General features: G+C 43.3%; 1 protein-coding gene across 1 annotated transcript in view; it reads left to right on the top strand.

Annotated features, from left to right (window-relative positions):
• Window positions 1–5,470, top strand: part of LOC110369389 — a 36,728-nt gene extending 31,258 nt beyond the window's left edge. Inside the window, exons 26-31 of the mRNA XM_036147042.1 lie at window positions 65–146; window positions 2,145–2,252; window positions 2,335–2,577; window positions 4,914–5,030; window positions 5,114–5,235; window positions 5,321–5,470. Coding sequence (XP_036002935.1) covers window positions 65–146; window positions 2,145–2,252; window positions 2,335–2,577; window positions 4,914–5,030; window positions 5,114–5,235; window positions 5,321–5,389 — 741 coding nt within the window. The 3' untranslated portion in view covers window positions 5,390–5,470. The remainder of the gene's footprint in view (window positions 1–64; window positions 147–2,144; window positions 2,253–2,334; window positions 2,578–4,913; window positions 5,031–5,113; window positions 5,236–5,320) is intronic.
• Window positions 5,471–12,061: the final 6,591 nt, after the last annotated feature.

Below are 12,061 nucleotides of genomic sequence, written 5' to 3'. Positions count from 1 at the left end.
CATTTTAAAAACTGTAAAAACGTTGGTGCTTTCCATCAGGCGTGTCTGTTTTTTTTTTTTTTAGGTCACAGCTGCTCTAAACGAGGACCAGGAAGACAGAGCAGATACTCTGAGATCTGCCGACAGCACAGATACAAACCGCCCAGGTTTGTTTTTGGGTTTTTTTTATACCTCAAATCTGAACTACAGAGCAGAATTAGTGACCTCAAATAGATTATTTACACATTTCGGATCACGATTTACCGATAAACCTAACCCGCTCCAGAGCAGATTAGATTATCCACACTGCAAAAACGGAACTAAAAATAAGTAATATTGTCTTGAAATAAGTGTATTTGTCCTTGATTCGAGCAGGTAAATAAGAATATCTGCCAATGGAATAAGATTTTTGCACTTGAAATAAGAACAATTCATCTCCATCATCTTATTTCAAGTGCAGTATATCTAATTATCTTATTTTAGGGGTAAAAATACTCACTCTTTTGGCAGATAATCTTATTTACCTGCTCAAATCTAGGATAAAACACTAATTTTAAGAAAATTTTTCTTATTTTTAGATCCATTTTTGCAGTGCAGAGCCTGATCTACAAGTTTGTTCCTGTCAAATCTCACAGATCAGAAAAGCAAAACATTGTGTTAGTACAGCTTAACTTAATAGGCTGATTTTTTTTTTGTCACATTGACAGTTTTTTCATCCAAATTTCAACACATTCTCATTTAGTAAATAAGGCGTTCTCAAACTTTTCATGGCCAGGGACCCCTTTAGATTCCTCATGCTGATAGTGTTTTTAAACAGCCTTTTTTTACTGTTAAATACATTAGGAATTATGTTTGTTTTTAAAAAAAATATATATAAATTCACCTAATATTAGAGATGTGGTGGAAATTAGATCCTCATTCTCGATGCAACCGTTGTCATACTTCCTAATTTCAGCTGATTTTACCTTACTTGATGAAGAGTTAAATATTCGCTGTGTTACTTAGCTCAACCCAGACGCATCCTTAGCAGCGCCTCCTCAGAATCAGACAGAATCAGAATCAGACATACTTTAATAATCCCAGAGGGAATTATTAAAGTAAAGTAAAGGCCTGACAGCATGTGTTTCACAGACCCCCAGCCCGTGGTTCTCGGACCCCCGGGGAGTCCGGGTACCACAGTTTGAGGGCCGCTGTGGTAAATCATAAACTGTAACAAGCAGTCCAATCCGGTTATTTTACTATAAGTAATGTAGCCTAAAAAAGATTTAATTACCAATACATATAATGAAAATCTAGTTTTATATATAGTCTAGTTTGATATAGGTTCCTTTAACCCCATTTACAATACCCTTGTTAAACTGATCCATGCCGAGTTCAGACCGAGCTTGGATCAGTTAACCGTGCCGAGCTTGGTTCTTACGACCGTTTACACATCATGCTAGCACGGTTCCTCGCCTCCTAGTGACGATCTGCGGTACTACAGCTCTCTAGAATTGAAGGAAGGACTCAAGCAAATCAAAATAGCGGCGCCCGTAACATTTAGGAAGTTATGTTTGGTTATAATTGTGATACTTCGTTGTTTGTGGAGAGTCAGGAGAAGAATGCAACATTTGGTGAATTTACTTGACAGAGTCGGTTCAGTTCAGTTTGCGTTCCATTTACACTCGAAAGTTATCGGCATGGTTAAAAAATGTTAGTGTAAAAGGGGTATTTACACTGCAAAAAGGGAATTAAAAGTAAGCAAAAGTTTCTTAAAATGTGTATATTTTTACTTGATCTTAGCAGCTAAATAGGACTATTTGCCTATGGAATGTGAATTTCTACCCTTAAAATAAGATAATTAGATATCCTGCACTTGAAATGAGATGATGGAGATGAATTATTCTTATTTTAAGTGCAAAAATCTTATTTGGTTGGCAAATAGTCTGATTTACCAGCTCAAATCAATGACAAAGACACTAATTTTAAGATGATTTTACCTACTTTCAGTTCCCTTTTTGCAGTGTATTTAATTGGGGTCCAATTTATTCAATTTCCAGCCAGTTTATTTTTACTCACCAGAGTCAAGTTCAGTCCAATTATATTTCATTTACTGCTGAATACAATCAGACAATGAGCTGCGTCCAATTTTTAAAATTGACGTTTTTTAATATGTTACGTTTCAGATCAGAGTCTGAACGCTGAAGCTGAAGTGAAGGTGGAGGAGAAGGAAGACGAGGTGACGCCGACCAGAAAGAGAGGCCGACCCAGGAAGAAAAGCAGGAAGACTCCCGGTAGCTGACATCACAGTCTTCTCCACGCTGACGTCAGAGCGTTAAAATGCAAATATTTGACAACATTCAATCTTGTTTTCAGTGAGAAAATCTGCCAGAGGAAAAACTGAGAGCAATGACGACAACAGAGAAGAAGACGACGACGAATCGAGGCCTCCTGGTTCCTCTATAGCTCTGGATGTCGACGTGTCGGCTCTGTCGGGTGACGTCCAGCTGGAGATCCAGGAGGAGGAGGAGAAGGAAACAGACGCTGAAGGTCCTGACAGACAGAACCTGGACGGATGCTTGGGGGAGGATGAAGGACACGGCAGAGCCGATTTAAAAGGTTTGGAGGAGAACACAGAAACACTAGATCACACGTGTGAATCCAAAGGCCCGCGGGACGAATCCGGCCCGTCAAGAGAATTTTTCCGGCCCTCAAGAGCCAAAAAAGGCATATAATGTCATAAAGTAGAGGCATATATTCTTTAAAAGTGTATAAAGTAGCTAAAACTGTGCCTCCTGTGGCGAATGTTAATTTTTAAACAGTGTAGTAACAGCGTGCTTCGCTGCGCCGCTCTTCACAACCTTCATCTTTGATTTTAGGGCTATCGGAGGTTTCAGAGCCACCAGGCTGGACTCCATCTGCAGGTCTGCTCTCCTCTAGGCTCTTCAAACTGAAATTAAAAAAGGGGAAAAGATGTTATGTGGCGAAACACACTCCTGGAATATTTAATTATTATTCTAGCAAATGTTTCTTTAGCATCTGAGCTAATATAGTTTTTCCACAACACATTAAAACACTCCAGAAAGGTCCAAAAAGAGAAAAAGTGATGCAGAATGATGAGTTTAAAAAGTAACTCACCCCAATAACATTTTTTTTTTTGCAGATAAACTGTATAAACTGAGCCTAAGGGTGCTACTTTTATGTTACTGTGCATTTTTTATACTTTATGTGAACAGAAATTAAATCAGAAGTATCCTCTATACAGGTGCAACCGGCCCTTTTAATGACTTGATGATGCCAAAGTGGCCCAATATAGAAATGAGTTTGACATCCCTGCAATAAGTTGTTTTAATCGCCAAAATAACTCTTGGTTAAAGTAAATTTTTCCCCATTTGGTAAAATGTTGTAGCATATCGCTACATTAAGCCACCCTGATAAATTATTCATAGCTCCTGTGCTTTTGCCATATTACAGACATTTATTTTAATGAGATTTTATGGGATAAGGCAACAAAAAGCAGCAGTTTCACATTTTTTTTATGTGAAAAGTCCCAGATTTTCTCCCACTGTGTTGGGATTCGTCCATACCGGCTTTAGACATGGAGAGACGGAGGTTTTTGTCCATTTGTTTGCAAAATAGGTGAGATTGGACGGAGAGCAAGAACTGCACTGCAAAAACAGAACTAAAAATAAGTCAATTCTTCTTGAAATGAGTGCATTTGTCTTTGATTTGAGCAGGTAAATAAGATGATTTGCCAATGGAATAATATTTTTCCACTTAAAATAGGAACAGTTCATCTCCGTCATCTTATTCATGTTAATTTTCTAATTTTAGGGGCAAAGATACTCATTCCATTGGCAGATAATCTTATTTACTGGCTCAAATCAAGGACGAATAGACTAACTTTAAGAACATTTTACTTGTTTTTAGATCCGTTTTTGCAGTGATTCAGGTCTGGACTTTGACTGGACCTGAGGTCAAAACAGATCGATGTGCTTTGAGCTCAGCCATCTTATTGTTGCTCTGACTGTACGCTGCGTGCACAAGTATTAGACAAGTTGTATTTCTGAGGGTTATTTACTTATTGATTAACCCCAGAGCTCTCCAGTCAATCCAGAAATGTGTTGAATTAACTCCTCAGTCAGGCAGTCAGGTTCTGCAGAGTCCAGCTAATGACCTAATGTTTAGATTCAGAAGTGCTGAAACGGAGACAGATCCGAAAGCAGCCGGGCTGCTGTTGGCTATTTGCATCGACATTTATAATATAATATAATCAGCATTTTTAATGGTGCCACGTCTCTAAAAGACATTTTTCTTTTTTCAATTTTTGACTTTTCAAAAAGTCAGTTGTACATCTTTTTTTTTGTCCCACTTTACCTGATGAATAGAAGCTGCCTTATAAGGTTAGGGTTTCTCATCCATTAAGTCACATCCTCCTCCATTACACTGATACACATCATGTGATTCGTTTAAATCCAATGAGTGTTCAGGTTTATGCAGCTTTGAGTTGGAAAATATGCACAAACATGGTGAATACTCACTTGTCTAATTATTTTGAGCACATTGCATGTTTGGAGTCGCCACCGCGCTGAAAGGTGAACCTCTGCAGGGTTTGGCTCCATCTAGATCCCCACAGCATGATGCAGCCACCACCATGCTCACTGTGTGCGTGGTGCTTGGGCTGAGCTGCAGTGTTGCGTGACTAGAAAACCTCAAAAAATACATTTGTTTCAATAACATTTATACATATGTTAAAGTATGTTTAATGATGCTGCGGTTGCTGCAAATACACTTTCATTATTTAGAATTGAGTCTCCATTAAGCCGTAAAATGTGGTGTTTTACTATGAGAGCTTTAGGACAAGGAAAGCAGACTGATGAAACGTTTAACAATCTTTGCTGCTTCAGAGTGAATGCCTGTCAGAAATGTGCGTTTTTTTCCTTCGTGTTCTGTAGCAGGCGGTAGAAAACGAGGGAAGAAGCTCGTTGAACCTGAGAAAAAGCAAACGCGTCAGTCTTATTGTGGCGCCGACGACTTCAGCCTGCCGCCGTTCAGCCCCGACCGCTCCTTTGGTGAGAAACAGACGTTCATCTTTATGCTCATCGGATTGAAACGCTCGCTTCCTTTTGATGTCTCTGCCTCTGCTCCTCTTCAGGTGAGGAGTTTACTGTCCGTAAACTGGGATACTTCTGCTCCCTCTGCTCCGTTTTCTTTCTGCTTAAGAGCGCCAAAGACGAGGATCACTGCTGCAGCGAAACGCATTACGAGAACCTGCTGGTAAACCCAGATATGAGCCGCAACGCTCCAAAAACACACACTTCTGCACGTCCTGGTCTCTAAACCGGTGCTTTTCGTTTTTCAGAAACATTACCAGGTGAACGGAGAGCCACCTTCACCGCCTTCAAGAAGGAAGACCAGACGCTCTCGATGATCCTTTGTTTGTTTTTTTTGAACAATCAGAATCGTCCAAGTTTGGTGCACAAACAAGGAATTTGATTGTGTTCAGAGAGACTGGAATATATATATATATATATATATATGTATGTATGTATGTATGTATGTATGTATGTATGTATGTGTATATATATATATATATATGCTATGCCATAAGCTGGTTGAATATGCTTATTATTATTATTAATTATAATTTGGTATTATAATTTAAATAATAAATCATTCAACTCAAAATTTCGCTATAACAAATATAGTTCAAATGGTGGTGATGTTAGCTATAAGCTTATAAGTATTTATACCACTAATGCATTAGTTAACTTGCTGTTATGAACTCATTTATGCTGGAATAAATGATCAGGTCGGACTGTTCACCGACCAGGTTTATCCAGCAGGCTGTGAGAACCCCAATGTAACTGCAATTAGAGTTTAAATCCTTATTCCTTATCACCATCCAATGATATTGTCTCTGTATTAATGTCAGATGTTAACTCCAAAGGAGGTTAGCTCTGATTTCTGAATACCCAGGCAACTGTGAATTGGACTGAACACAAAACAATGTCTATTCCGCAGTGGTTGGTTTTATTGAACCAAAAGCAATTCCCTGTTACAGTAATTCTCTGATTCAAACAACTTTGGAATTCTTACTCATTACTAAACTAAAACATGCAAAATATATATGTGGAAATAAAGAATAAAACAAAATAAACAATGGATTAAAATGAGCGGTTAGCAGATCTTAACTTAACTCAAAGTTGTTTAACACCGCCCTCGAAACACCGGCATTTCACGTATCAGCATTGATAGACAGAACAGCTTCGGGAATCTCACTGGACGCTTTGATATCTTACGAAAGCTAATTCAGCTAAGCTACCTACAGTTCAGATACACGTGACCCTCCCAAGATGGCTGCTACGATGACGTATGAGGGGAGGTCCTAATGACGTAACCACGCTTACGCTGATGGGGTAATGCCTCGCTTCGAGGGGCGTAGCTAACTGGGAGTTTAAAGCAAAGCCCGCGACTTGCTCGGACAAAGAGATTAAACTGATAAGGAGAAGCGAAAAGAGAGAGGGGGGGGGAGCAGGGAAAAGATGCAAAGAAATAAGGCGGTAACCCACGGCGGGGTTATTGATGAATCACAAATCAACACAGCAAAATCAATTGTAAAATACATGCACATACAAAGAAAATGTTCAACAAAATAATTCCAACTTCGTCGTGGAATAAAAGCATTAACCAACACCTACAAAGTTCTACCGCCTGCCCAGGCACTTCTAAACACCCTGTTGGTGAGACAGAAATTAAAGGGGAAAAACCCCGTTACTTTGAGTTGCCTCGGGGCTGGTCCGGAACGCTCCGAGTGTGGCTTTCTGGACGCGCTTCGACGAGCGCAGTTGTCCACAGGCTGCAGCGGCACGGGGAAGAAGCTCCTTCGTTTCTTCCTCCGGGTTCACAGTCAGTCGCTTTGTTGGCCAGACAAAAGCGGGGTCCTCTTCGATCAGTGGGAGATGCGGCGTCTCTCAGTCTTTTGATCAGAGGGAATTTAAAAGTACTTATTTAAGTCGACCTCCTGTTATAAAGCAGGGAATAACCGTTGCGTCGAAAAATCTCGGTCCAGCGAGCAATCGAACACGTGGCGTGGGAATCAGCTGTGCGTGTCTTCTCGGGTTGGCTAAAAGCCAGGGAAGAAGGAAGCTCATCGTGTGTGATCGGCTTTTATAGCTATCACCATAGCAACCTTATCTTGATCGGCGGCCATTTTGCCGTGTTGCGTGATGGGAGTTGGTGGCCATTTTGACCACATTGCATCATGGGTAACGCAGTCCGTTACGTCCCGAATTGATGCTGTTTCCTTGATCGGCGGCCATTTTGCCGTGTTGCGTGATGGGAGTTGGTGGCCATTTTGACCACATGAGTTGGTGGCCATTTTGACCACATTGCATCATGGGTAACGTAGTCCGTTACCGCTTTCTGTCACGTCTGAACTGGCACAACATACCCCCCTTTAGCTTTGAAGAGTGGGATGCTGGTCACAGTCTTTAAAGCTACAACCAAGTCCATTCTGGCGTGACGAAAATCCGTTGTGCATGAGTGGAACAACCTAATAGTCTTTCTAGTAGTCCATTGGGATTCATGCAGTTCAGTTCATCATCCAAGAGGAGGAAAAACGAAGCATTCATTGTGCCTGGGTCAGTGACCTAGCCTGGGCAGGACTAAGCTATAGCTAGTCATTTCTATTGGCTAATAAGGCAACAATAAAGTAATAAAAAAAAGAAATGCAAACTTCACAATCACCATTGTCAATACATTCATTGGTCATCAGGTTTGAACTTTGAACCAAAGAAAGGAGAGAGGGAAAAAGGGAAAGGAAAGAGACCGCGGTTCGTAGTCTAATCAGCTTATGACCTTCAAGGAGCTGGTGCTACGAACCTGGGAGCGACAAAGGTGAGGGCGTCAATCCTGGTTTGCAACTGTTTGATCTGCTTGTATGCTGCATACGCCATCGCGGTAGTGATGGCCCATCCAAATACAAGGAGAACCACAATAATGGTCATAATGTGAGTGTCGGTCGACTCTGTAGCTCTGGGGAAGCGAAGCAGAGGGACCGAGCTCAACTCTGATGGAGTGAGACTGAATTTAATCAGCTGGGTGCCTGCAAGTAAAAGCTGTCTTTCAATGCCGACATCAATGCTGAAATTGTATCCCTTAAAGACATCTATTATTTCAATCTCTGAGTCATATTTATCAATGTCAAGGTGATGCAGAACCATGTTTCCAATGTGGACTGGAGCACCTTGAGGTGGGGAACAGAAAATGGTTTGGTTGGGCAGTTTTAGTCTAGTAACTGTGTCATGCTGCTCGTAGGATAACAGGGCTTCTGCCTCTGGGTTGCTAACGAGCCAGCGGTTACCTGCCCGCTCAATTTTGGTTTCCACACCTGCATCTTTAAGGGTCATTCTAGCCTGACAGTTTTGTTCAGGAGATTCATTAGACCACACAGGTAATTGGTAACGTCTCTGATAAATGGGTTGCTTGGGCATACCCAGTGGATGTCTTTGGTTTTGGTACACAAATCCAAATTAGTGACTAAATAAAGTTTGGGGTCAGCATCATGATAGGCCAATATTGAGGGAGTTTGTAGGTGTACGTGGGTCTCACCTTGCCAAAAACCGACATTCAATACTGATTCAAACCTATACACATTAGCTCTTTCAATGATGGGAAGGTTTAGCAGAAATCCTCTCTCCAAGTTGTCAGGATTTACAAATATCGGAATTGCACTACCTAGGCTGTACGCCAGGTGCGTTTGTGGTGGTTGCAGTGTTTCACTAGAGGCAGATTTGAGAACCTTTTCGACCAAATCTACTGGTACCAGGTACGGAGGAATCCGTCCTTCAGCAAGGCTATTTATGGATGAGCTAACCTCTCGAGTGAGGTCCTGCATTAAATCTCTAACAACCTGAGTATACATCATGTCATTCTTTACCACTTCTGTGAGCGTTTCCAAAGCAATGCATGGTGTTATGGCTGAGTGTGAAATTATAGACGTGAAGTTATGTATGGACACTTGCTTTATTAGTGCATGTTTAAAGTGTCCTGATTGAACATGCACTTGTCCTATTTAATGCTATGCATCGTTCTCTTCGGCGGGGGCGGAGTTAGGCTCCGTTCCCTGTGAGGAGAGTTTAGTGGACGGTTTAGTTTGGTTCGCTTGAACCCATGTGTACTCTGGACTTTGCACGCTGGCTTCTAGGTTCTTTCGAGGCCACGCGAAAGTCGTTCGGGGACGGTCTTTTAAATCAGTGACGCACTGGTGGGCAGTGTAGACGGTTGTCATACTGACGTCTTCGGGCTGGTAGATGAGATTCAGGGGAAGTGTCCTTTGCCTTCCTGTCATCATCTGGAAAAGTGTCACCCCTGTGGAGCATGGTGAGGTAGAGCGGACTAGCATTAGGACCAGGGGAAGCTTTGCATCCCGGTCCCCGTCATGGCTACTGGCATGTTCCTTTGACATGCTGGCCACGGTGCAGCTCATTCGCTCCACCTGTCCGGATGACTGTGGGCGGTAGGTGATGTGGAATTTAACTTCCACGCCCAACATGTTGAAAAGCACGGTCATAATGTTTGACGTTCCTCTGTCCGAGTCGATGGACAGGGGAAGGCCCCACCGGCTGAAAACGTGATTTAGCAGCAGGGCTGCTGTGGTGACAGCGGTGTCATTCGGTGCCGGCAAACATTCGACCCATTCTGTGAAACTGCCTGTTATTGTCAAAAGATATTTGTTATTTCTTGACGATTTGGGGACTGGACCGATCCAGTCAGTCTGCAAATGTGACCATGGAAATATAACCCCCCTTCGCTGAAGCAGGGCTTGGTCTAGTGGTCGTGTGGGTTGTAACTGGCTGCAGGTTAAGCAGCCTTGTACATACTCCTGGGTGTCCTGGACCGTTGAAGGCCGGGACGTCACCTGTGGGAGAGTTGTCAGATTAGCTTTGCAGCTTCTGTGTTCTCCTACTGGTGAGTCATGGACGTGTGTCAGTGTGATCCCAAGTTCGTTTGAATCTTTGGGCTGAATGGGCTGAAACTCATAAAACAGCTCCTTAAGTGCCATTTCCTCTGTTTCAGTGGTCAGTGCATCAGCTTTTTCCAGCTGTTGCATAATTTCTGTTTCGAAGCCAGGGTAGGGCTCAGTGGTTGAGTCCCGGTTCTCTGGTTGATTTGGTGCTGGTTCTGTTGGGTCGGTTGCTGTCGCATACACCAACAGATTTCCTTCAGCTTCAAGCGTTGCACCACAAATAGATCCAGCAGGCCGAGCTTCATGTCGCCTGATTTGGATCATGTTGGAAGGAAAAGTAAACACGGTGTCTGGAGAGTCCTGTCTTGTGCCAATCTGTGCATAAAGTATGCACACCCCCGTTGCTTTCAGAAGCCGGCGAGGCCAGTCTGCTGAGAGCAGGTAGTGGCTGTGTTTTGTTTCAGCCAGATGGGGCTTTTCACGGCACAGAGAGCTGTACAGATCTCTGCTGATCGCAGAATTCTCTGACCAAAGAGCCAGCAGCACATCTGGAATGAATGTGCTTTCCAGGTGGACACCTTCAGCCACTCTGGGGTTATAGGGTTCAACTCCAGAGTGTTTAAGTGAACAGAGGAAAGGTGTGTGGCTGCAGAGAGAAGTTCTCTGATCGCTGAGAAGCGGTGGTGTGTCAGAGGATTTGGAAATCGGCTCTGTTGAAGGCAGAAATGGTGCTAAAAGTTCTTTGGGCTCCTCGGAGCATGTCACCTGGTTGATGGGGACGGACAGTCCACTTCCAGAAGTGAGGGGCTTTGGAGTCCCCACTTGGGCCCAAAGATGACCATGATAGCAGTCAATGAGTGGGGCTAACCTGTTCAACAGGTCCTGACCCACAAGAAAAGGTTCTGTGTCCAAAGTACATATGTAGATGGGGTGCACCAGGGTCATGTCACGGAAAGTGATGTCTAACCACGCCCGTTTGGTGATGCATGACTGATCCTGAGTGTAGCTGGTGATGCCCACGTTACAGGTCTCCACCTGGAACGGTTTCCCAAAAGACACCATAGCTCTGGTCACCTCATCAAACAAATCTGAGCACATTAGACTGATCTCGGAACCCGTGTCTAAAAGAGCATTTGCAGTTACACATCCTCCGATAACTGTCGAGCAGTATAAGCGGTGTGCATTTTCATGATTGTTTAGCTCACCTAAAAACCTTAGAAAAGTGGCATTCTGATCACCTGTTGATGGGATCTTAGAAGGTTGTTGGTGAATTTTCGGTTGGTCCCCCCCTTTAATCAGATAAACTCTGTTAGAAGGGGAAGCCTGTTCCACGCCTAGTCATGCTGGCGGGGGTTTTGGGCCTGGCTTACCTGGAGGGTCGGCAGGATTGGGTGATGGCTGGGACGGCTGCGGCGCGATCTGATGCACTGTTTCGGCTAGCACACTGCGAAAAGTCTCCTCTATCTCCTTTCTCATTGACTCCTCCATGCGCAGGTTCCAGCCTTTGTTGTCATGTGTGCTTTTCGACCTATCTGACCTGTCAGTTTGCTTACCGCCTCGGGCTGGATCCGGCCTGTGCCATTTTTGAAACCTCTCACCTTCCATGCTGCCATGCTGACCTCTCCTATCCTGGGAAGCTTCCTTCTGCTGCGGCTCAAAACCATGTTGCTTCTTAGGGCCAAATCTAGTTTTAGGTTTGAAGGGAGGCATCTCATGTCCCTCCAGACCTAAACTCTTTTCTGGTTTGGCTCGAATCTGCAGAACCTTTTTATCACTATCGGCTCCTTTGTTGGGCCGGACACGTGTTTCCCATGCCACCTGCGCATATTTCCTGATTTCCTGCATGGTAAGTTTCTTGGTTCTACAATGCATGGTAACCTCATAACGCACGCTTTCATGAAGATTATGGAGGAACAAAGATTTGAAAGTGTGGTCTTCCTCCAAGCCGGGAGCATTTCGTCCCTGAAAGTAAGCAGCCCGCAAGCGACGGTAGTACGCTTTTGGTGCTTCAGTTCTCTTTTGCTGAATTGCAAAAGCTCCAAGAGTTGCAGAAGCTGGGTCTGTAAACACAGAATATTCTTCTCTTAAAGCCTGACAAAGAGCTGAATAACGGTCACGTGTAGCTGGAGGGAG

Source organism: Fundulus heteroclitus, chromosome 14, assembly GCF_011125445.2.
Source record: "Fundulus heteroclitus isolate FHET01 chromosome 14, MU-UCD_Fhet_4.1, whole genome shotgun sequence".
Classification (NCBI taxonomy): domain Eukaryota; kingdom Metazoa; phylum Chordata; class Actinopteri; order Cyprinodontiformes; family Fundulidae; genus Fundulus; species Fundulus heteroclitus.
This window is presented reverse-complemented; position numbering and strand designations above follow the sequence as displayed.